Source organism: Bubalus kerabau, chromosome 1, assembly GCF_029407905.1.
Source record: "Bubalus kerabau isolate K-KA32 ecotype Philippines breed swamp buffalo chromosome 1, PCC_UOA_SB_1v2, whole genome shotgun sequence".
NCBI lineage: Eukaryota > Metazoa > Chordata > Mammalia > Artiodactyla > Bovidae > Bubalus > Bubalus kerabau.
In genome coordinates, this window is record NC_073624.1 from 252,415,947 (window position 1) to 252,441,613 (window position 25,667).

Below are 25,667 nucleotides of genomic sequence, written 5' to 3' on the forward strand. Positions count from 1 at the left end.
CAGAAGTTAGGCAAACACTAAGAATGAGACAGAAGTAAACAGATGTGTTCAGCCCATAAGCTTAGGGCTAAATCCCAAACTGTAGGTTTTTCAACTCAAAACAAATGTGTAAATGAAGAAAAATGTCTTGGTAAACATCACCAACCCAAGTCTTGCCACAGGCAGAGAGCCTCAGAAAGCCTCAGCTACAAGAGTCCTGTGGAAGAATGCAGTATTTAGAGACATTAGGTAGGATAGCCTCAGTAAGCAGATAGCATTTGGATCAATAAGCACTCCAAAAATAATCACTTCAAAAGGTTTCTTACTGTTTACATCAGATTTATTTTTCTATTCATGAACTTACTCTTGCCACAAAGATAACAAGTCATTTGTTCAAAGTAGAAAACTGCCGTTATTTTATTTATTTTCTGCCTTCAAAGTTAATACAGTGTCTTCTTTCTATGGCACCACTAACAAACTTGGTGTGTTCTTTCTTGGTAAATTCTTAAAGATAAACATTCAATAAAGACAGAAATTTTAAATTTCTTGAAATCTATGGAGACCCCTTTTTAGTTTTTTTTTTTTTCTCTGTAATGCCTCACTTTTCTTGATTTTTAAAGAATGACATAAAGTTTAGACTCAGAAGAACTTTCTTTTCCAATTCTGAAATGTAATTAGAAAACCTTACTTATTAAACAGTAATTGGATACCATTTTAGAGCCGTTTCCCCTCAAAGTGTTGGCAGTATATATGGGAGTCTTTGAAATTCTCTGGCACATTGGACAACCTAACACCTTTAGCCTTTCCTTTCAGGGGAAGACCTTGCCAATAGATCTGTTTCCCTACAGTTTTACTAAGAAAATAGTGATAAATAATATTTTTATATCAACCCAGGGAGGTAATCTAAGTACTTTGAATTATTCGCTTACTCTTCTGAAAATGTTTAACATGTATTTCCCTCATGTTTTAAAATGTATCCTATGAAACTGACTTACCTGGTCGTTGCAGTGGACCATCTCTAGAATGTGAGCCACATTCACAGAAGTAGCTGCTGTAATTGTCTGATATCTAAGTTATTGTTAACTTCTACCAGTAGCATGCAAATGAACTTATTTACAAAACAGAAATAGGCTCACAGACATAGAAAACAGACTTATAGTTTCCAAAGGGCATAGGGCAGGGGGAGCTATATTAGGAATTTGGGACTAATATACACATTACTCTGTATAAGATAGGTAAGCAATAAGAACCTACTATTACAAGATATTGAGTATAGTTCCCTGTGCTATATTCAATATCTTGTAATAACCTATAATGGAAAAGAATCTGAAAAAGGATAGATAGATGGATATGTATAACTGAATCACTTTGTTGTACCCTTGAAACTAACATACCTTATAAATTAACTATGTATTTAAGCTAAGTCTCTTAAGTCATGTCCAATTCTTTGTGACCCTATAGATTGTAGCCCGCTAAGCTCCTCTGTCCATGGGATTTCCCAGGAAAGAATACTGGAGAGGGTTGCCATATCCTCCTCCAGGGTATCTTCACAACCCACCTCAATTTAAAACTTAAATTATAAAGGAAAAAACCAAACCTTCATTTGTTGATTCTAGATTAGGCACCACACAATCAAGCCCAATAGACACAATCTATTCCTGCAACAAATCCCCAAAAAAATGACTTTGTCTTCATGTTATCACATATAATGTATGTTCATTCCATCCATCCGTGTTTCTAAGTTCTGATTTCTAGTCTGTCTTAGTAAAAGAAAATATGGGGGGGAAATATGTGTTGACCAGAATTCTTTGCAGGGAAGACACTGACATGCTTCAGAAAAAAATTTCATAAACACTTGGGATTAAAGATACAAGTAGGCTGCTCTTCAAACTGTTCTGCTAGACAAAGTGGAAGAATTTCCTGGTTTATCAGAGAAGAATGGACAGGAGTGGAAATTAAAGGAAAATGGGAGGAGAGGAGAAAAAAAAAAGTGCAGACAAAAGGCTGCTCCTACACAGTGGGACCCCATTCCCCTAATATCTCCCAAAAAGGTGTGGAACGCCAACCTGCTTCACTTCACATAGATCGACCAGTAAATTTATTCACTTTTTAACTTAGTTTTTAAAACAGATGACAGGAGGGCAGCTGGGGCTACACATTTTAACAGAGAAGTGAAATAGACAAAGAAAGAGGAGATAAGCGTTAAATTTTAGGAACTTTGAGTCAAATTTTATTAATACCTCAAGGGGAAAATAGGCTTCAAATGGAGTATGGTTGCATACAGTTTTCCCAGGGCTTTTAAAACACCATTTAAAAGACTGTGAGATTAGTCTCATCTATAGAAAATTATCTCCTGAAGGACGGTACTCATTGCTGTTTGCCCTACATTCATATGAACCTTTTTTTTTTAAATTGAATATTCTGATATTATACGGACTTACCTTTTATGCCTATAATCCTGAATATTCTTCAGTTAGATTTTAGCTGAGATAGTTATGGACAAATAGAGGCATTTCAGGTATATTTTTTAAAAACTATTTTATTTTTAATTGGAGGATAATTACTAAACAATATTGTAATGGTTTCTGCCTACATCAGCATGAATCAGCCATGGGTATACATATGTCCCTTCCCTCTTAAATCTCCCTCCCACCTCCCTCCCCACCCCACCCCTCTGCTACTGCTGCTAAGTCGCTTCAGTTGTGTCCGACTCTGTGTGACCCCATAGACGGCAGCCCACTAGGCTCCTCATCCCTGGGATTCTCCAGGCAAGAATACTGGAGTGGGTTTCCATTTTCTTCCCCAATGCATGAAACTGAAAAGTGAAAGTGAAGTCGCTCAGTCGTGCCAGACTCTTAGCGACCCCATGGACTGCAGCCTACCAGGCTCCTCCATCCATGGGATTTTCCAGGCAAGAGTACTGGAGTGGGATGCCATTGCCTTCTCCATCCCACCCCTCTAGGCTGTCACAAAGCATTGGCTTTGAGTTCCCTGTGTTAGCAAATAGCAAATTCCCAGCAGCTATCTGTTTTACATATGGTAATGCATGTTTACCCTCTCAAATCATTCCACCTTCTCCCTCCCTCACTGTGTCCAAACATGTTTTCTATATCTGCATCTCCACTGCTTCCCTGAAGATAGATTCATTACTATCAAGTGTCCTTTTATGCAAAGATTTCAAAATAACGTACATTTCTCAAAAGGTTTAACATTTATCAGGAATTACATATTTTCAAAGTATGAGGATAAAGTAAATTATGAATTCTCTTTATGCTGTTACCATGCTACCATGTTAGCCCCCACAGGCGAGCTGATAAATAGAAGTGCTTGTCATTCTTTTTGATTTATATGGGGAAATTCATCTTGACTTATGCAGATTATTCCAGGTAGTTGGGAATACTTCTTTGGCATAGAGTAAGGTTGTCCTGATGTTAAAGAAATTGGAAAAAGCATCAGAGAGTAGCTGGCATGAGATATGGAACTTAAGTGACAGGACTACAACAAGCAGAAATGAGGAGGCATCATACAGAAAGGGAAGTCACGGAGACAAGAAATCAGATGTGTTGCGGGGGAGAGCCCATGGTTCCATTCATCTGGAGAGTGAGGTACAGGAGTCAGCCTTGGGAGCCAGCTCTTGGCACCAGTGTGGATGTTCTCATGATGAAGCAGCAGTCAGGCTCCTTTAAGGAGTTTTTTATGCAGCAGGCGTTGACAAGAGGAAAGCAGAAAGGAAGAAGTTGGAAGATGCCAAGTGTTGACTACAGCTGGCAAATGGGTGTGATTGGGACCAAAATTATTAACATATGACTATTGCCAGCCTTCCCCATCCACTGACTGGCTCAAGAGGAATCTTACTTTTTTATGTCATTTCTTCCCTTTCTCCACCCACAGAGAAGGGCCCTTGACTTGTCAGTTCCATTCTTTAGATTCTCACCATCTAGAATGGAAAATTGACAAAAGAGTACATAATCAGAGAGGCAGAAGAGGGCCTGTGCCATTGTTACTGGAATATAAAGGAAGACAACAAGCTTCAGGAAAACCCAGTACACAAGCTGAAAACAGCTTTTTTTCTTCCTCTTTTTCTTTTTTTTTTAAATTCTAAGCACAGTTAGGTAATCAGAACCAGAAGGTTAAGGAACATTGTCTGCAGGGGGTAGCTCAGCATCATTATAATTTGGACATAAATATAATTTATATTCATTGGTTAGTGGGATTGGGGCTATTATGGTAGTTATAAATAACAGACTGGGAGATTTTGCTTAATTAGACAAAGATTAGGGGGACATTGAGGGCTCCTGAACAAGGCAGTGATGTGATTAGTATTCTTCTTTAGGAAGAATTATTTAGCAGCTTTATCCACATAAATGAAAGAGGAAAAATAATGAAGACAAGTGAAATCTGATAGGTTTTGCAATACGCCAGGTTAAGGATAGGATGATGAGGAGTAAAAGGGGAGAGGGGGGATAGAAAAGAAAAGATGGCAAGGTATTTGGAAAGCAAACAGCACCATTATGAGAGGCAAAGTAAAAGACATAACAATTTGATGTTTGAGGCCTTAGGAACTGAAGGAATAGAAGTGCCATTAACAGAAATGAGGATACCAGAAGGAAAAGCTGACTTCAGGGTAGAAATAATTAGCTCAATTTTACATGCGTTGTTTTTGACATGTATCTGGGTGAGAACGTCTCCTGGACAACTGTAAATGTAAGCTCAAAGAAGAAAGGCCTGCAGCTGTCTCTCAGCTTTCCCCAGGGTATCTCTGAAGCCCAGAGTACAGCAGGTGACCAATAAACACTGCTGAATAAATGAAGACTGAGTGAAAGTCTACCAGTGCTCTGAGTTCTTATGATGCATGACTGCAGTTTTCTCATGCTTATTTCTCTTTATTTACAGATTCGGCTTTATATATATGCATCTTAGATCTCCATTCCCAGAGTGCCCTCAATACTTATTTGTTGAATTAATGTTAGCAGGTGCTCTTTTAGTTTAGACACAACCCCATTCACAATTCTAATCTCCCTTTAGTATATTCAAAGAAGGGAAAACTCACTAAATGCAATATTAATAAAAATAGATAAATATACATACCATAGTACTTATTTTAAGGAAAAAGCAACACATAGAAGTAACTACAGGTGAAAGTGAAACTATTAGTCACTTAATCGTGTCTGACTCTTTGTGGCCCCGTGGACTGTAGCCTACCAGGCTCCTCTGTCCATGGGATTTCCCAGGCAAGAATACTGGAGTGAGTTGCCATTTCCTTCTTGAGGGGATCTTCCCGACCCAGGGATTGAACCTGTATCTCCTGTGTTACAGGCAGATTCTTTACTGTCTGAGCCACTAGGGAAGCCCAGGTATTAATAACTAGTCATTTCAACACTTGGTTATTCTATTTGGTTAATAGCTTACCTGAAGTTGTCAAAAATTACATTTCTTTCCAACCACAAGGAGCCTGAAAATGACCTTTGGGCAACAACTTGGAAATGATTGTTTAAAAGGTAAATATGTTTTAATTTCATAAGTGGCTAGAGCTTTCCCATACTCAGCAGTTAACACATGACTCATGTGACTCCATGGCACAAATCTGTAGAGCAAAGGGTGTGCAGGTTCAGTTGTGTCCGATTCTTTGGACCCCAAGGACTGGAGCCCAGCAGGCTCCTCTATGGAATTTTCCAGGCAAAGAACACTGGAGTGCGTTGCCATTTCCTACTCTAGGAGATCTTCCCAACACAGGGATAGAACCCACATCTTCTGCATCTCCTATACTGGAGGCAGATTCTTTACCACTGTGCCGCCTGGGAAGAGCAAATAAGGATCACAAAACTGTCTTACAAGGCTCCTGGGATGTAAACTTTCCCCAAGGTCTTCTCTCTCTCCTCCTGCAGTGTGTGAGGGGCTTTGTAAGGAACATGGTGCTTCTATTTCAGAAAAATGGCACATCCTATTTTAAAAGATTTGACAGTATATGAACAGTGTATATAATATATTTATACTGAAAGGGTCTCTTTGGTCATTTGGATGATTCACTAGAGATGTTCCTGATAAGTACAGTTTAATAGTAGAATATAAATTCAAATTTTTAGTCTTCAGTGATTTCCCTCCCACCCCTACCCCTTGGGCTGAGATGGCTTCATGAAAGTTAATTTAAAAAAAAAAAGGCGAACCTTGAAAACATCTGGTGTTGAGTTCAGAAATTAGAACCAGATATGCTTCCTTATCCCTATTTCAGTTCACATAAGTAGCCTGCCAGAATGGTGAAAGGAAAAAGGTTTATTAATTTGATTTTTGTCTTGTTTTTGAAAAATAATAGAAATATTTTAACGCTCAAAGTAGTTATGGGTCTTTTTTAAAAAAGTATATTAATCACCCCTGAATTTACATTAGAAATATTAGAATATAAATTTTAGATAATAGCATTATAATACTTCATATTCAAAGGATTTACCAAGGGAATCCTCTAAATCACAAGAGCCAAACAGTATAAAGGGCTCATAGACTGCTTTAAAAGCAGTTTTTCAAATAATTTATGGTATATAGATTCCCAAATAAAAACTGAGAAAGCAAATAACTATTTGATTTCATTATTTTTTGAGCATTAGTAGACATCCCATTCCGAATGCCATCATAAAAGAACAGCTAGAATTTTTGTTTTCTAAAACTTCAACAATAATCATTATTATTAAAAGAATAATTATAGATATGCACAGAAACATTGGGAAAGATATTAATAGAATTCTAAGCTGGTGTTTAAAGTTTACCAAGCACTATGGAGTTTATTTTATTTTACATTTATAGTAAGCTTAAATTAAATGAAGCACATATTATTTCCATTTAACAGATGTTGAAATTGAAATCTTCAAAAACAATGTGTTACAGTTACTTTTGTAGAGCCTATAAGTACCAGAACCTAGAACATGTCTACCTTAGAGCTTTTTCTATTACATATTATCTTTCTGCATGATGAAAATCCAACAAACTGTATCTCTAATTGGTTGGCATTGGAAAGCTAGCTTTTAACTGCACTCAATTCTAGAAAAATCAACTTGAGTGAAACATCAGCATTAAAAAAAGAAACGTATTAACACTGTACTTGAAATATCTGTGTGGTAAGGAATTCATTAGATCAGAAATTCATTGCTTTGACAAGATATCTTTATTAATGGATTTTTCCAATTGATTTTTTAAATATGATTTTTTTATTATCAGCATAATTTTTTAATTAATTTTTAAATGGTGTATAGTTGATTTACAATGTTGTGTTAGTTTGTGCTGTATAGCAGGTTAAGTCCATTATACATATATCCACTCTTTTTTAGATTCTATTTGCATACAAGTCATTACACAGTATTGAATAGAGTTCCCTGTGCTATTCAGTAGGTTCTTATTAGTTACCTATTCTATCTATATCTATTCTACTCTAAATAAAGTAGTGTGTATATGTCAATTTCAATCTCCCAATTTATCCCTCTTCTCCCTTTCCCTGTTGGTAGCCATAGGTTTATTTCCTTCAACTGTAACTCAACTTCTGTCTTGTAAATAGATTCATTTGTAATATTTCTTTAGATTTCACATATAAATGATATCATATGATATTTGTCTTTTTCTGTCTGACTTCACTCAGTATGACAATCTCTGTGTTCATCCATGTTGCTGCAAATGGCATTATGGCATTCTTTCTTCATGACTGAGTAATACTCCATGGTATATATGTACCCCATCTTCTTTATTCATTCTTCTATCAATAGACATTTAAGTAGCTTCCATGTAAATTGTAAATAGTGCTACAGTGAACACTGGGATGCATGTATCCTTTCGAATTATGGTTTCTCTAGTTACACGCCCAAGAGTAAGATTGCTGGATCATATGCTAGCTTTATTGTTAGTTTCTAAATTTATCTCCATACTGTTCTCCATAGTGTCTATACCAATTTACATTTCCACCAACAGTGTTGGAGGGTTCCCTTTTCTCCACACCCTCTCTAGCATTCATTCTTGTAGATGTTTTTAAATATGATTTTTACTCTCTACTTTTTCAGTTGTTTTACATGTAAGTTTGTTCATAATCTTTCCATTTCAAGCAATTATACATTATAAAAATATGTCCTTTGTTCATTCAAATGTGGAAAAAGATTAAAAGTGTCTAATGCATATGCTACATGAGTCTGATTTATTTTTCTTTTGCGGGGGGAGGTGAAAAGCCATCTTTTAAATTCTGCTGTACATCTTACAAAGGAGAAAATTGAAATGGAATGTTTTCCTTTTTTAAAATAGTGTTTTTCCTGGTGGTACAGCTCTTGGCCATTCTGTCAAAGTCTGGTCCAAAGTCTTATTCCAGTACTAGATTATCAAGTTTTCCAAAATCAGCATAAACCCGGGAACATTTTGCCTTTTTCTTACTCCCTCCCTAATTAATAGCAACAATAATAACAATAATAGATGTTTTCCATTGTTATAATTTAGTGTTTCTGGATGTGGAAATGTAGTAAGAAGGAATGAGAAATTTGTGATATAATGATAATGCATGCTTTTCTATACTTTATAGCAAATACAATTGGACTGACTCCTCAAAACCCATGACATAGACAGTGAAATTTGTATTCTTTCCATCCTAAAGAAATAAAAGTAGGGACTCAGAGAAGATAAATAAAATGTGTGTGCTGATACGGCCAGTAAACGGCAGAGTGGATCAAGAATTCAAGCATCTCTACTCTGCTACTGGTTTGTAATGTTTACACAATCAAATTCTCTAATTCTGAAGCTACATTCACTTTGAATAGCCAGTTAAGACAAGTACAGACCAATCTGAAATTCAGAAGCTCTGAATTCCTGTCTCCACCCTAACTTGGAACTCTCAGGAAACATGGCATCACAGTTAAGGGCATGAGCTCCAGAGGCACCTAGACCTAACTTTACATTCCCATTCCTCCACTACCACCTCAAGGAAGCTTCACAAGCTAGTTTCTCCAAGCCTTAAGTTCTTCATCTGTAAAACAAAGATTGTTATGAAACTTAAATACAATAACAAGTGTAAAGTCTTGGCCACAATAAGTGTTGCATAAATCATTGCCACCAGCACTTCACTTTATGCTGATTTCTCTTTTCCCAATTATATATATACATATATATATACTTTTGGAGGAAAGTGAAAACCCATATAGGTTTCATTGTGCACAAACGCTGACCACACACAGAGAGCTCTCCCCTAGGCACTTACATTTTAACTCTTAGACACCTTGGAATTATTGCAAAGGTTCTTGAATGTAGATGTACATGAAGAATTTCTTTGAATTGAAAAAGTAGTATGTCTTACAGACCTACGTGACCATTTCTTTTATCTCTAGGTTTTTTATCTCATAATAAATTGAAACTTTACTAAAAAGCTTTACTTAATTCCAGTATAGATTTTCCTGATGAACAAATAGAGTATCACCATAATTATAGATGGGATTGGAAAGCATTGCTTTGTGAAAAAATACTTAACATTATTCAAAAGGGAATCAACATTGGCTTTCAAACTTCAGTCAACCTGAATTTATAAGTATTTCTAAAATCAGGTAGTCCAATTTGATATTGATTCCTTGAGGCTAGAGGATTCCATTTCATTTATGGATCAGACTAACAACTAAATATGGATCAGGTTTGGTGAAATAATCATATTCAAAAGCTGAGCACCGAAGAATTAATGCTTTTGAACTGTGGTGTTGGAGAAGACTCTTGAGAGTCCCTTGGACTGCAAGGAGATCCAACAAGTCCATTCTAAAGATTAGTCCTGGTGTTCTTTGGAAGGAATGATGCTAAAGCTGAAACTCCAGTACTTTGGCCACCTCATGCAAAGAGTTGACTCATTGGAAAAGACTCTGATGCTGGGAAGGATTGGGGGCAGGAGGAGAAGGGGATGACAGAGGATGAGATGGCTGGATGGCATCACTGACTCGACGGACATGAGTTTGATTGAAGAACGTTTACTTCTACAAGTTGGTGATGGACAGGGAGGCCTGGCATGCTGCGATTCATGGGGTTGCAAAGAGTCCAGACACAACTGAGCGACTGAACTGACTGAACAATGAATACTCTGTTTTTTCCTTGCTCTTTTTAATTCTGTTGTCATTCCAAAAATGTAGGGTTGAAATACAGTAGCAATAAATGTGATGGTAAGGAATTCAAGTATAATTTCAAGGGATTAATTCAAAGATACCTCAAGATCTTTGTAAGAATATTAGGTGGTGGTAATTGCATTAATACACTTATGTACATAAATTCAGAGTATTTCTGTATCATTTACCATGTTCTCAGTAACAAGGAAAAGGAAATGGCAACCCTCTCCAGTACTCTTGCCTGGAAAATCCCATGGACAGAGAAGCCTGGTAGGCTGCAGTCCATGGGGTCACTAAGAGTCGGACACGACTGAGTAACTTCACTTTCTCTTTTCACTTTCATGCATGGAGAAGGAAATGGCAGCCCACTCCAGTGTTCTTGCCTGGAGAATCCCAGGGACGGCGGAGCCTGGTGGGCTGCCGTCTATGGGGTCGCACAGAGTCGGACACGACTGAAGCAACTTAGCAGCAGCAGCAGCAGTAACAAGGAATACAGGTTCAAAACAGATTATACATTAAGGAAAATACTGGCTTTCATAGCTGGAAGTTCAGGGGTTAAGATGAACCTTGAAGGAGGCTTTGTCCAGTGGTTCTGGTTGGGTTCCACCTCCCTGGTGGCTCAGCTGGTAAAGAATCCACCTGCAATGTGGGAGACCTGGGTTCAATCCCTGGGTTGGGAAGATCCTCTAGAGAAGGGAAAGGCTACCCACTCCAGTATTTCGGTCTGGACACGACTGAGCAACTTTCACTTTCACGGTTCTCTTAGCTGTGTCCCACTCCCTGCATAACATGATCCTCAGGACGGAGCAGAATAGCATCAGAAGATACAAGCCGCACAACAACAAATGACCACAGCCTAGAGAAGAAAAAAATAGCTTTCAGAACTCTTCCATAAAAGAGAGGGAACTTCTTTCCTAATCTCCCTTCAAAGGTGTTTGGCTAAAATTGAGTTGCATGCTCATTTGTATACCAGTGTTTGAGGTGGTAGAGTAATGGAATTACAGCCATGCAGTATAAACTGCCCCTGAGGTTCTTGGCTGCATAATAAAAGGGTAATGAATACACAAAATTGGGATTCTCTTGGGAAGAAATAAGTAGAGAACGTGTACTTCTACATAGGCAACCATCAGTATCTTCTACCTCTTACAGGCAGATTCTTTACCATCTGAGCCACCAGGGAAGCCTCTTCCAATATCTACCCATTCGTTTTTTTAAGAGGTATTAACTGAGATAGTTAAGATCCTGAAACATAAATATTCCTTCTGATATACACTTGGAAGAAAACTACAAATGTTTTAAGTATTAAATAAATTGGCTTGAGCTATGAAATTCTTATACTGCTGGCAAGCAACCATGTCACAAGGCATGGACAAGATTAAACTTTAATGGATGACTGGGATAAGTCCAAGTAAAGGAAAGGAGGCCTCTGCAAATATGTTTCATGCTCATATAAGGATGTATATCACCTCTTAAAAATATAAACCAGAAGATTTCATGCAAGCTAGCATTAAAGAGGAAAAACAAGTTTTCTCATGGAAAGCACTCAGCTTTGGGATAGGCACCCAACAACGAGATGGTATTAAGATTCATATAATGCCAACTATGGTCCAAGATTAATTTTAACCAGTGATCTGTTCAGAACCCAGTAACAAACAATACTTCCTTGGAAATGAGGTTTGATTTACAAAGAGATTATATATGACAATATTTACCATGATTTTTTAAAATGAAAAATAAGTATTTTCAGAGTCTAATAAAACCAAGAGGAAAACAAAGATTTTCTGGAAATGCTGTTTTGGAGTGTTGACTGCATCAAAGTACAAAATGTATATTTTTAATTTTAGAATTTCTTTTTCCTCATGCCTTATAATTGTTCTTAAAACAATTACAAATCTCTTTCCAAAGAAGAAATTGTGCTCTTCTCTAAAACTAATTTAACTTTGAAAAATACTTTATATTAACTGATTATTTAAGTATTTACAAAATGGATAGTATATCCAGAAAAAATTAAAATACATAGTTCCTGCCCTCAAAGAACTTAAAACTTATTTGAGGACATCGATCTAAAATATAAGAAGCAATAGCCAAGAAAATATAGCACGTAATTAATTACTAAATTGTGCATCAGGGCATAGTGATATAGAAAAGACTGGATGAAGAAAATCATACCAATTACAGAAGCCTTACTAACATCATACTAACATCTCTTGGAATATTCACCATGTACCAAATATGTTTAATAGCTTACCATTTAATCCCACTACAACCCTATACATTGCAATCATTAGCATCAATATTTTACAGACAAATGAATTGAGGCTTAGAGAGATTCACTTGCCCATGTTGAAAAGTTAGTAAAAAGCAGAACTGGGAAATGAACCCATATAGTCAAATCCTACCATGTGATTACTTAGCTACTAAGGTATTCTGCCTTCATGGAATAAGACAAACTCAATGAGCATTTTGAAGACTTAGTGGTCCTTCTAAATGAAGGAGGATGGAGAGAGGTATTTTAAGAAGGAGGACCAAAACCAGTGAGGGCATAGTTGCTGGAGTGTCCATGGTACGTTTTAAGGCCCTTAAAAGAAACTGCCCAAACTGAATCCAAAGTTTGAACAACGTTGAACGTGAAGACAAAATTGGACAAATTCAGTGGAGTTGGGTTACAGAGATTACAAAGGCATTGAAGAGTTTTACAAAACAATTTTTCAGTTTTTTTTTCAATATAAAATTACTGTTTGAACTCTTTCATCTCCTCTCTGTCTCATCCTCAGCTGCATCTTCAAATTCCAAAAGACTTGAAATGAATCACGGGAGACCACCCAACATCTTTCAGACCTTTAGATTAAACTCAAAAGCACAGAAGTGTTCTTAATAGCTAAAAGGTTAATGCTTTTTAATCCTGGATCAGCCGACCCTAAGGAGACAACAAGAGACATCCTGGTGACCTGGAAATCCCACAGGCCCCCCAAGTGACTTCCCAGGGGTACTTCTCCACATTCCATACACTTGGCAGTCTGGTCTCGCCCTGTCAGTCTGAAATGGAATGCAGTCTCACACCCTGTCAGAACAGAGGTTTTCCTACACTGAAGTGGAAATAGTTCCAACCCTGGAACAGCTTATACATGCATGTTTATAAACATGTGGTTAATCTCTGGGAGAAAACACAAAAACTGGCCATTGTGATTGCCGCAGGGAAAGATAGTTGGGTAATTGGGAAACATTCAAAGAAACTTACTTTCCATCTCCCTACCTACCCCTTGACTTCTCTTTGAAGGCTATACATGTATTATTGTGTATTTGAAAATATGTTTATTGCAAATGAATTAACTTTTTAGTGGCTTTTTTGCCTGTCCCACAATGCACTCAAAGCATCATTGCCAGCCAGTTCCCCCAGGCACAGCTCTTATCACTCCCGGGCCCTAGTCACAAACCTTCAATGCATGCCCACCACTAATAATGAGTTCCCAAGGTTCACAAGAATTGATTTCCTGATATAATTTATGTTTCACACCACATTTTGAAGTAGGTTATGCCTCATATGACAAGTAGTAATATGGCATGTAGTGAATTTTAAAAATTTATTCAGGGCTACACAGCTAACTGGTCATACTGCTGAGACTTGGCCCTGGAATACATGCCTCTTTCTATGATATCATACAATTTCTCACATACAATGTATTAAATTAAATCAAAACACTTTAGCCTACCATTGATTTCCAACCTTCCTGAGAAGTTTTCTCATGCAAATCCCTAACATCTATCCTTTGCTCCAGGGAAACTGGTACTTAAACACGGGTTCCTCAAATATCCCTCACTCAACTCTCACTGTACCTCTCCTTTTCTTTCTGGTCCTTTAGAATGTCTCCCCACTTCATTTGTCACTTATGAAAATCTTCCACGGTTAACCACAAGTGGTCCTCCTTAAGGCACCTTTCCTGAATTCCCTCAGTTCTCAACTATTCTCTTCTCCATACTTTATTGCACCACTCACAAAACTACATGTTAGTCTTAAATTATAATTAACTTGGTGTTTGTCTTAACCTAACTAAAAACTGTAAACATTGAGAGGAAAGATCATGGCTCTCCATGTTCATTTTCCCAAATATCTAGGAAACTATTTTCACTTATTAGAGCCTCAGAAACATTTGTTGAATTCAGTTTGATAACTGATATTCTGGAACACCAGGGGTACATTGTAAGATGAAGCGGACTTTGTTGAGAACCCAGAAACTGATTTTATAGTAGAGATCGTGAACTGGTGATCTGTGATACTCTGAAAGATGTGTGTGTTGTTAGCACAGGGTCATTTCTTTTGAGGGTTTAATTTTTTATTTGCATTATTTTCCAACATTAAAAGCAGAAGACCTCATGTGAAAATCTAAATTTCTGTTTTAAAAAAATGGGAAAATCTAGCAAGACAGAGTCTGTCTTGAACAATTAGCTAGAATTAGTAAAACCTGCCCATTTTCATGATGATACAGGCTGTCTGGTGTACCACAGCCCACCATTCAGGGTTGTCTTACACTGAGGGAGCTATACTGATTTGTGATGCCTGTTGGATGCTATATATTCACATTTGCAATTCCTATTTGAAATGGTGATCCTTTTTCCTTCAGAAAAGAGTCCCTAAGTCTCATTAACTCTACAGAGAGCTCTGTACCTCTTTCAAGAATGGCCTGGTGAAAGAGATTTTCTCAACTATCTTTGAAAGAGTAACTTATCCTCCTTATGTAGGAAAGCCTCAATTAGAAGTTAAGTCAGGGGACTTCCCTGATGGTCCAGTGGCTAAGACTCTGTTCTCCCAATGCCTAGGGCCCAAGTTGGATCCCCGGTTGGGGAACTAGACTCCACAGGCTGCAACTAAGAGTTTGCATGTCATAACTAAAGATCTTGCATGCTGCAAGTAAGACCTGGCACAGCCAAATAAATAAATTTGTTAAAGATTTACTTATTGAAATTGGAGGATAATTACTGTATAATATTGTGATGGCCTCTGCCATACATCAACTGAATTGGCCATAGGCATACATGTGTCCCTTCCCTCCTGAACCCCCCCTCCCACCTCCCTCCCCACCCTATCCCTCTAGGTTGTCACAGAGCACCAGCTTTGGGTTCCCTCCTTCATACCTCAAACTCCTGCTGGCTATCTGTTTTACAAATGGTAATATATATGTTTTAATGATATTCTCTCAAATCATCCCACCCTCTCAATATTTTAAAAGCAGTTAAGTCAGTTGTTACATTTGGGTATATTAGTAGAAATAGAGAAAAATTCTATACAAAAAAACAAAACTGTCATTTGAATACAGATGTCACACTGAGACATGGCCAGGAGCGACCTACTAGTGGCCCATAAGCACGGAGTAGAATACTATGCAGGTGACAGAACTCCAAAGCAAGGAGGGATCTGAAGAAAGGCAATCCAACACTTTTATTATTTTTATGGCATTCCTACCAAACTGATTTTTTAAATCTTCAATTCTCCAATGAGGGCAAGCCCCCACTTAAATTTTCACAATTTGTACTTCAAAAGAATTCTTTTTCGCATGTAGGGAAAAAATGATTTATTGTAACTTTCCCCCCAGTAGTCCTTCATTTTCCCTCTGGGGTAATGGTAATCACATGACAGACTTTTTTAATATTTAAAGATGATAATCATGACGTCCCTGATGACTCAAACGATAAAGATGCTGCCCACAATGGGGTAGACCTGTGTTTCATCCCTGGGTCAGGAAGATCTCCTGGAAAAGGAAAAGGCATCCCACTCCAGTATTCTTGCCTGGAAAATCCCATGCACATAGGAGCCTGGCAGGCTACAGTCCATGAAGTCTCAAAAAAAGAAGATTAGGACATGACTTAGCCAGCAGTTATTATTAGTCCATGAGGTAACAAAGAGTCAGACACAACTGAGCAACTAACACTTTTACTTTCTTCATCATGTTGCCTCAAAGCCTCCCGTTCTTCAGGTGAAACACCTATGGCTTCTGGTTAGTAAGACTCTCTTCATCCCCTGGTTGTTTCTTCTCTCATTATATTCCACCAAATTCTTGGCAGCCCAAGCTGGCCAGAGCATTACAGGTATTATCATGTCCAACAGAACATAGCAGAGGATATTGAATCATTTCACTATAATAGCTTGATCTATGCAGTCTTAAAGCTTAATTAGTTATTTTGGCAGCTGCAAATCTCTGTTGACTCACATGTGGTTGCACTCGACTGGAACCCCCAACTTCTGTTAAAGTTCATCTTTACCATCATATACTTCCACAATTGGACATTTGGACTTCTTATCTATCCCTATTAAGTCTCATCATGTTTATATTGGCCTTTATTCCAACCTGTCAAGGTTGTATTTGATTCTAGAACTCTCTCTTCTTTATTTCTATCTCTGCAAATTTGATGTGTATGTAGTCAATTCTTCCCTCCAAGTCAGTAAAAAATAAGCAGAGTAGGAAAAGACTTTGCTTCAGGTCCTCCTTCCTGGTTTCCAGATTCAAGCTGGTCCCTCAGTGTTTTTTGAGAAGAGCCATTTACCTGTCAATGGCCTACTCAACTCTGTTGTCAGCTTTCTACCTGTCTTTAAGAATGCTCTGGGAAAAGAATGTTCGAGTGCACATGCATGCACATAGATATACACTTTCCTTGGGAGCGGATTCATAGCTTCCACCAGACCTTCAGAAAGTTTCCTGACATAAAAAATATTAAGAAACATTAACTTTGTAAATTCTCTGAACACCCAATATATTAAAATATCTATTTTAAAAATCTCTAACGATCATTATTTATTGAGTGCCTACTGTGTGCCAGGAGAGCTCTAACTATTGAGATTTTTAGAACACAATAGACCAATCCCCTGCCTTCATGATGTTTACATTCTAGTGAGGCAGAATGCTAGACCATAATGACCAAGAGTAATAAGGAAGCCAGTAGTATGTTTAAGACTGTTAAATGCCAAGGAACAAAAATAATGTAGTGGATATGAAGTGTTGAGCAAGAAGGCTCCCTCACTGAGATGACATTTGTGTTCATACAGCAGCAAATGCGAGGCACCCTGTTAGACCGGACTCTATCTACCCATGAGCAAAGCTGTAACAGAGTAAGCCAGGGGAAATAGTGGAGATGATTTGGGAGAGGATTGTGGGTGGGGAAGCCAGAATGGTTCTCCAACATAGGTTGGGGGGACAGGGGTTCCCCCTCGGGTGCATTTGGAAATGTTGGGGAGACGTGTTTTTAGTTGTTACAATGACTCTGGGACCCTACTGACACTTAAGGGGTGCAGAGACACTCTGTAGGGTTGTTTTGTATGGTGGGAAACTGCTTCGCCTCCAATGCCAACAACATCCCATTGAGAGACCCCAAGTAACTTTAGCCATTGTACAAACTCTGTACTTTACTCTGAATGAGATGGGAAGCCGTTAGAGATCTCAGTGAAGAAGAATGAATGGTCTAATGCGTTTCTCAAGGCTCAGCCTCACCATCCTGTTGGAGATGAAGGAGACCACGGCAGAAGCACAGAGGTTAGTTCAGAGATTGTCACAATAATCCACATAAATGATGATGGCTGGACCAGGGAGGTAGGAAGGAGGAGATGACAATTGGTTGGATTCTGAGTAAATACTTAAGATTGACAGGTATTGCTGATGCAATAGAAGTGGTATGAGAGAGAAAGAGAAGAGGATGAATCCAAAATTTTAGGCCTGATAAGAATCTATCAGTTGGAAGGATAGATGGAGCACAACTTTAGTTGGAAGTGAAGTATTAGGAAGAAGGCCACATGACATAGCTACTTAGACTGATGGATGGATGCAAATATATGAGTATGTATTGTATGTAGATACAGTTACAGAGAGATACAGATACGAGAACTGACACAGACAAAATATAGAGATAGAGACCTAAAGAAATCTAAAGGAGACCAAAAATGTTAACATCAGCTATCTCTAGTTGTTTTAGATTTAATCTGCAGGTTTTTCTTTTACACATTTCCTAGATTAATTACATTAAGCATGTCTTAATTTTGTGAAATGTAAAACCTTTGAATATCTGCAACACCACTTCATACAGCTTATTTATGAAAGCAACAGAGATCTGCTTTGATTTTTCTTTTCTGTGGACTCGGCCCCTCTCCCTCCAACTGCTTACTCATCAGTTAGCAATGGACTCCCCGCTTGCGAGGCCACTTGTCAGGATTTAAAATCTTAGCCTTACTCTACTGTGGTCATTATAAGCATGCAAGACATTTCCAGACCCCCAAGATTTTCATTCCGAGGAGAAATGAGGGAATTGTTAGCAGCTGGATCCTCTTTGAAAGAGCAAGCCACACATATTTATAGAGCTTTAGGGGATCCTACGAGGAGCAAAACAATTGTCACTCAGGTCCCCTTTCCTGGCAGCACCTCAAAGCTTACCAAGTGAGAACAAGAGTGCCCAGCTGCCCTGAACAGCCAGAGAGAGTGAAATTTAAAACTCGAATTGCTTCTCTCTTCTCATTATGTATTATTTGTCAATCATGGATAAAAAGTGGTTTTTGCCCTCCAGCCGCTAGCCCTGGGACGCACATATCACTCAGCAGTGCCACTTTCTTCTGGAACATTGCAAGAAAAATCAGTGATTACACCTTTCGTTGAAAGGAAGTGTGGTCTTTTGTCCTTTTTTTTTTTTTTTTTTTTTCATTTTAACCTGATGGTTTAAACTAAGAAGGCAAGTCACTTGGAAAAAAAATAAGTAAACTTGGTTGTTACTGTGATAAACATCTTAAATATGGAAATAATGTCTATTAGTACACAGATGCTTTCCTCTTTCCTATTGGAGCCAACATGTCTGAAAAGTACTTGATGGCTACAGCCTAGTGGGAGAGGGAGATTGTACTCTTTTGTACCAGACCTTGCAAATAAGCCATAAAATGCACATTATCAAAATGCAGACTTTTAAAAATAGATTCATTTTGATGCCCACCTTTGAAGCTTGTTTTATGACATCGAAACACATTGCTCTCATTTGTACATTTCACTCATGTGACAATGGAGCCCTTTTTAAAATTTTTTCACACCGTTTAGGACTCAGTAACTTTTTATTGTACTGTATAGGGAGTGACAATATGAAGCTTAGATATATTTTCAGTTGCTATGATAAATATACATTAAGCCATACTGCACACAGCTTTCTGTCTAATATTCTTAAACAATGTACCAAAACATCACCTCAGTTATTCAAGCACATTCTAATAGGAAACATCAGCATGTCTTTGTGTCTAAAATTTGCACCTTTGACTTATATAAAGGAGAAAAGTCCCAAGACAGCAATGCTGAAGTTTTTAGATTTCTTTAACCAGGGAAAGTGCACTGAAGGCATTAGTAGGCACAGCACTGATTCTTTTTTAAGTTAAATACCACTCACCAAACAATTCAAAATTCAAAAAGTATACATTTTACAGGTGGATCAAAATGCTAACATAATTGATGACCTTCAATGAAACAGATCCTGTTACAGTAAGACAATATTGGCTCCCTACCATTCTTTTCTTTTTGTCATAATTCTATCTAGGAACAGAAATTGATGCCAACTGGAAAAATCCAATCATGGAAGCCCCAGCAGGTTCAGCTTCCCCTTTCATGTTCTAACTTACATGGAAATGTGAGGTGATCACATTGTCATAAATTTTACAGAATGTAGGTCAGGGCAGGAAGGACAATCAATAGTTTGGGCCCACCTACTGCTTCAAGCTTCTTATTTTCTGTGGGCAGGATATGGACCCTGCAGTAAGTTCAGGTTCAAATGGAAGGCACTGAACTGGCTAGGCTTCCAGCCAAAGCTGTGCATTGTCAAGGCATTTCACATGGTTTCCATCTAAAGCTACAGAAGACTGGGGCAAGTCTGTCTGTACCGATGAATGTGTGCGTGCAGACTGCCACCTCGACTGGTTCTGATTTACACCTAATTCTCTCCAGGATCCCTAGAAGTGAACTTTGCTGAACTTCATACAAGTTCAACCTTTGTAACCAGCCCTGAAATCCCAAAAGTTTTGTCTGGAATTCAATTTCAAAATGAAGACATGTCTTTCCAAGTTACATGTTTCCAACTATTGTTGAGTATTTGGCCCCAATATCTGTCATGTCTAATGCGGTACATTCCTAAATATCTAGGTAGTGTAAGAGAATTGGAACTTAGAGGAACAGCACCATGGAGTGGGTGGTTGCAGAAGATCTAGAGTTTCAAAGTGTGTCTCATTCAAGGAAGCTTCCAAATACCTGAGGATTTTGCAGTGGCCCTTGGCAGCAAGTAACTATTAGTTGCTTTTAATGTTCTTCTTTATATCTCTTTTCTCTTCCCAACTAATCCATCAAAACTGAGATAATAAGTCCAAACTGAATGCTTACCCTTGCTCTGTTGATTCTCTGGGTTTTCAATTTTATGCCTTTGTTCTCTTGTCCTTTACCTGAACTACTTTTCTCTTTTTGCCCTATGTTCATAATCTCACTAATCATAAGGCTCCATTTACAAGCTCTTCATCCATGAAGCCTTGCTTGACCCTATCAACTGGAAATCATCCCCCCTTTATCTGAACTTCCATAACTCTGAATGGCATGGCATCATCATATGTATATGTGTGTATATTATCTCCCACACTAGACCATAAGATGCCCGAGAGCAAGACTATCACTCAATTGTTAGAAAGATGATGGAGTCACTCAAATGACATTCGTTGAAAGAATAATGAATGCATAGATGGATATTCATTCAAATATAAAGTGACAGGAGGACATAAACATAGGCAGCATCATAACCAAAGGCTGCAGGGACAAGAAGCATTTAAAGAGGAAGGACACTTTCAGCGTCCTCCCTGCCTCTGTGTCCTTCAGGTTAATGCCCACTTCACCGCTATGTGAGCCTCAGAAGGAAAAGCAGCTCCTGGTCCTCACTCAAAGTTACATCCCCAGCCCCTTCAGCACAGTAACTGGTCCATAACAGATACTCAATAAATGTTTGTTTGATGAATAACATATTGAATTTTTAAAAGCAAAGACTCTTTATATAATGTAAGCCTCTAAGCTACAGAAGGAAGTTTTAGGGACATCAGGAGATGATAAGATTAAAAAAAACAAAAACCAAAACCTAAAGCATTTTAAGGTAAACCACTAAAAAAATGGTCTCCCAGTTTCTACCTGTCTGACCTTGTCTGAGCCTCCTTGAGCTTTGAATTCTCTTCCTGTTCAATGTCAAGTTGATGAGACAGCCACAAGTGATAATCTGTGTAAACTCAACCACTCTCTCATTAGCCCAGAAACAGATTATAAAAACTGATACTGGCTCTTGAGAGTTCTTCTGTAGAGTACTCTCTTATTTCCAGAATGGCTCCAAACTTGATAAGATCCACGCCTTTGGAAGAGAGATTAGCATCAGACCCAGTGGGGATTTTTAATCACATTAAAACAAGATAACATGTTATCTGAGAGAAAATTAATCCTCATTTCTAGGCTGTGTTATTTTATGCAACTTGACAGATGGGAATTCTTTTAAATAGTTATCTGGTCCATTTCATTTCACAGGCTTTATTGCCTTGACATCTAAATATCTTTAATTTATAAGCATTCAAATGGTTCTTGATTAAAATAACTAGCAATTTTATTAGTTCTTGCTTCATAAAATAAGTCATATAATCAAACTCCTAAAGATAGCATATTGATATCATATTTCCAATTAGATTTCCAGGTTTATAACATCAGGTACCCAAAGATGACAGTATAGATAAATTCATTTAGCTCAGCACTTACAACTTAATATTAGTTGGAAGAGATCTGCAGAAAATTGCCTGGGATGAAGAAAGGTGGATACATATTTGAATGAACTTTGTAAAACAAGTAACTGCTTGTTTAAAATTCCTTACATTTCCAGACAGTTCTTGTGATTTTTGATGGTATCATATCCTATTTCAAAATATGTAAAACCTTTATTTATAGAACCAACTATTCACACCTCTTTTCACAAATGACTTTAAATAGATTCTTCCTGAGTATGATTTCATTAGATGTGAAAAGGAAAGTTTACAATATTTAACAAATTTTATCTACCTGGTTATGAAAAAATGAAAACTATAAATGAGATAATAAACAAAGAGTTTAAGATATTTCAGATACCTTCTACAAATCTAGTAAGTATCATTCATATATCAATTACTTAGCCAGGAAATATTTCTCAATCACTAATATTAAGTGAAGCAAGTATAGGCAAAAGCTATTTAAATCCAGTTATATGAAAGTTAACATTCCTATATTATATCAAATTACACCCAATGAGTGACCAGTTGTTCTTATTTGCTTGGAAAGCTTGTCCCAAAAGCTCTCTGTTATCTGGCTTGTTACTGTTTATAATTGTAGTTATAATAGCAATCAAATTCCTATAAAGTCACTTCAAGCATATTAATATCACATTGTCAATTAAACTACAGTTTTACAATGTCAGGTACCAAAAAGTTAAGAGTATAAACAAATTCATTTAGTTCAAACACTTATTTTACCTTAAAATGTTCTACTTTGTGTGTGATATGAATTCTAACAAACTACTCATAAGATGAATTCTAATCTTCAAAAACAAACTACAAAGGCCTGCATAATTACATTGCTGACTTGGACTAATGCAGTAAAACAATTTCAGAATTTTGATAAGGAAAGCATTCACTCTATATTTTAGGTAATCATTAATTTTTAATGTGAAAACACAAAGCATTACCTCAATGATGAGTTCAAGCTTAATCGTAGGTTCCAAAATTTTACATTAGTTAAAACATGACAAGCAACCACACAATCAGCATTTCCCTTTTACCCTCACTTATTCATGGAAATGCTATGACCAAGCTAAAGCTATGCTATCACATATTCCCCTTTTTGAAAGTTGAAACTGATAAAGTAGGTAGAATAGCATTCTCACTCCATTTTACATATGAGAAATTTGAGACTCAAAGAATCAAAGTTCCTCAAGACCACACAGTTGGTAAATAGCAGACCCAGAGAACCAGATTGCCAGGAAAAGAATTTACCAGCAAAATTAATGAAGCATTTTACACTCAGGTCAGCCAGAACTACCAGTTCTTCAGTTCCTATATTTTTCCAAGAACCCTTATTTGCTTTTCTGTGGATCAACCTAATTTGCTTCTACTCTACTCACATGGTAGCATGGCATATATATATATATATATATATATATCCATTTATTCCAGTCAGATGTTATTTTTCCATTATCCTTGGATTCAAGCGTTGGTATCCTTACTCAGCTTTTGCTTTTGTAGGTTGTCAGTCAAAGGTCTTATAAATTTTTCTTCCTTTTAAAGTACTGTGTACCTGAGAGAAATTAGAAGAGCAGAAAAAAGTTCAGCCACGTCAAAAACATATCTTAGAAAGAAATTTGCTTTGCATGCTGTCATTTAACAAACAATCACTTGATTGATACTACCATGTATCTGAATATGACTGACAGAGTCAAACCTAACAAGGAAGACATATAATAAGCCAGAGATGACTACACGTACCGTGGTATGTGCTCTAATAGAAGAAACAAATTAGAGAGCTTCCAAGAGTAGGTACATAACACTGCGGGAGTTAGGGAAGGGAAATAGGCAAGGGACAATTGAAATAACCATTGAAATGTGAAGAAATCAGCAAAGAAGTTCAGTCCTGGCAAAGTGGCCCAACCTGATGTGGCACTTTTAAGAATCTGCCCCTTACTGGCATTATAGGATGGTGTTCCACAGAATTTCCCCTCTGTGCGCCCATTTTTACTAAACTTGTCTTCCTGAAACACCAGTTTTCACCAGCTTTGTATGACTCATCTGCTACTATAACTTGGCCTTCACCGAATCCGCTCGATAAAGGAGACAGTCTGTCTTACACTTTGATCCTAGCAACGGTTTATATCTCAGCATAATTGTGGGGAAACAATTATGGATTACACTGCACTCATTCAACCCAAAGTCTAGCAACTTTCAAGGATCCATAGCTTCTTTAAGCATTTTTCTATCAAGTCTTCCTCTTCCTCCTGGGCAGGACCTGAAAAAATGGTGGAAAATCAAAATATCCTTTGGAGACAGACAAAAGTTGAATATGGCTAAGAATGTTTGAGAAAAAGCAAATACTAGAGCCAGAAAGGTTAAAACAACAAAGTAGTAAAACTTTTCAAGCACTGAGCAGTAATTAGCTGTCAGGCATCATGTCAAGTGTGTTTTGCATTATCTAATTTAATCCTCCAACTTCCCAGGTGGCTCAATGGTAAAGAATCTGCCTCCCAAGCAGGAGATGTGAGTTTGATCCCTGGGTCAGGAAGACCCCCTGGAGAAGGAAATGGCAACCCATATCAATATTCTTGCCCGGGAAATCACATGGACAGAGAAGCCTGGTGGGCTACAACCCATGGGGTCTCAGAAGAGTCAGACATGACTTCAAAGCTAAACAACAACAACAGTTTAATCCTCACAACAATTCATGAGGTAGATCCTGTTACTTTCCCTATTTTACAAATGAAGTAACTGAAATTCAGAGAGGCTCAGTACTTCCTGAAGATCACACAGATGGTAAAAGGACCAGTCAGGCTCCCACTCCCACTCCAGAATCCACACTCTTAAGCTATATACCTCTCAAATATAGGTCATTATATTATATTAATTAGTATGGAATGAGGATTTACAATCCAAAGTGACCTATATTTGGGATGAGCCATTGAAGGTTTTTAAGCATGGATGTATTTGGACTTGAATTTTGGAAAGATCATTCTGGGGACACAGGATGGGGCGAAGAGAATGGACAGAGTTCAAAGACCACTGCTGGACCCGGTGGTGATGAGATGAGGCCCTCAACTTGCGTGGTAGCCATTGGCAAGGAAATGACAAGAAATATTTGAGAACTTACCATGTGTGAGTGGATGAGGAAGGGGGATTGAAGAGAATTCCAAAGTCTCTGGTCTAGCTGGCTCTTGGAGGTTGCGAACAGTATCAGCAAAGAGAGAGAACTCGGAAGGAACTGGTTTAAGAGACAAGATGGGGAGTTATATGACAGCCCACCATCAGACACACTCCCCTCTGTGGTCAAGCTTGCTTGTGTTCAGATTGTTCTTCCAAGTCAACTTTATAACTGATTTTTTTTTTTTAAGTAACTTTTTTGGAGATCTTTCAAAGAGGGTAAAATCCACGGAGACTAAGAGTCTGGACAGTCTGTTCTGATGGGTCTGGCTTCACATTCCCTTCCTACTCCATTTTCTAGAATAGTCGTAGGCACTACAAAGAGAATCCACTAACATCATCCAAATGAGCATCTAGGCCCTACAGGAAAAAGCCCACCCAGCAGGTTTTTAATTGCCTCTCCATCTCACCACCCAAACATCCTTGTTATCATCTTTTTTTAATGCCATGACTCATCAGACCACCAGGTAAAAGCCCCAGGTCACCAAGCCAGCAGCCAGGGAGGGCATGGAAAGAGGAGATGATGACTCTTACAGTCTCTTATTTGAAAAAGATTTTGTAGCTTATTTTTGCTGAGCAGAAAGCACCTTTTGAGTGGTTCAATTTATTGAGATACCACAAGGATGACACAGTTGAAAATAAGCCTA

At 37.8% G+C, this 25,667-nt stretch overlaps 1 protein-coding gene across 1 annotated transcript in view; it reads right to left on the bottom strand.

Moving 5' to 3' along the window:
• Positions 1-18,865: 18,865 nt before the first annotated feature.
• TMEM167A (transmembrane protein 167A) overlaps positions 18,866-25,667 on the bottom strand; it is a 91,009-nt gene continuing 84,207 nt past the window's right edge. Inside the window, exons 4-5 of the mRNA XM_055563290.1 lie at positions 24,971-25,081; positions 18,866-23,410 (exon numbers count right to left, since the gene is read on the bottom strand). Of these exons, the coding sequence (XP_055419265.1) occupies positions 23,376-23,410; positions 24,971-25,081 (146 nt within the window). The 3' untranslated portion in view covers positions 18,866-23,375. The remainder of the gene's footprint in view (positions 23,411-24,970; positions 25,082-25,667) is intronic.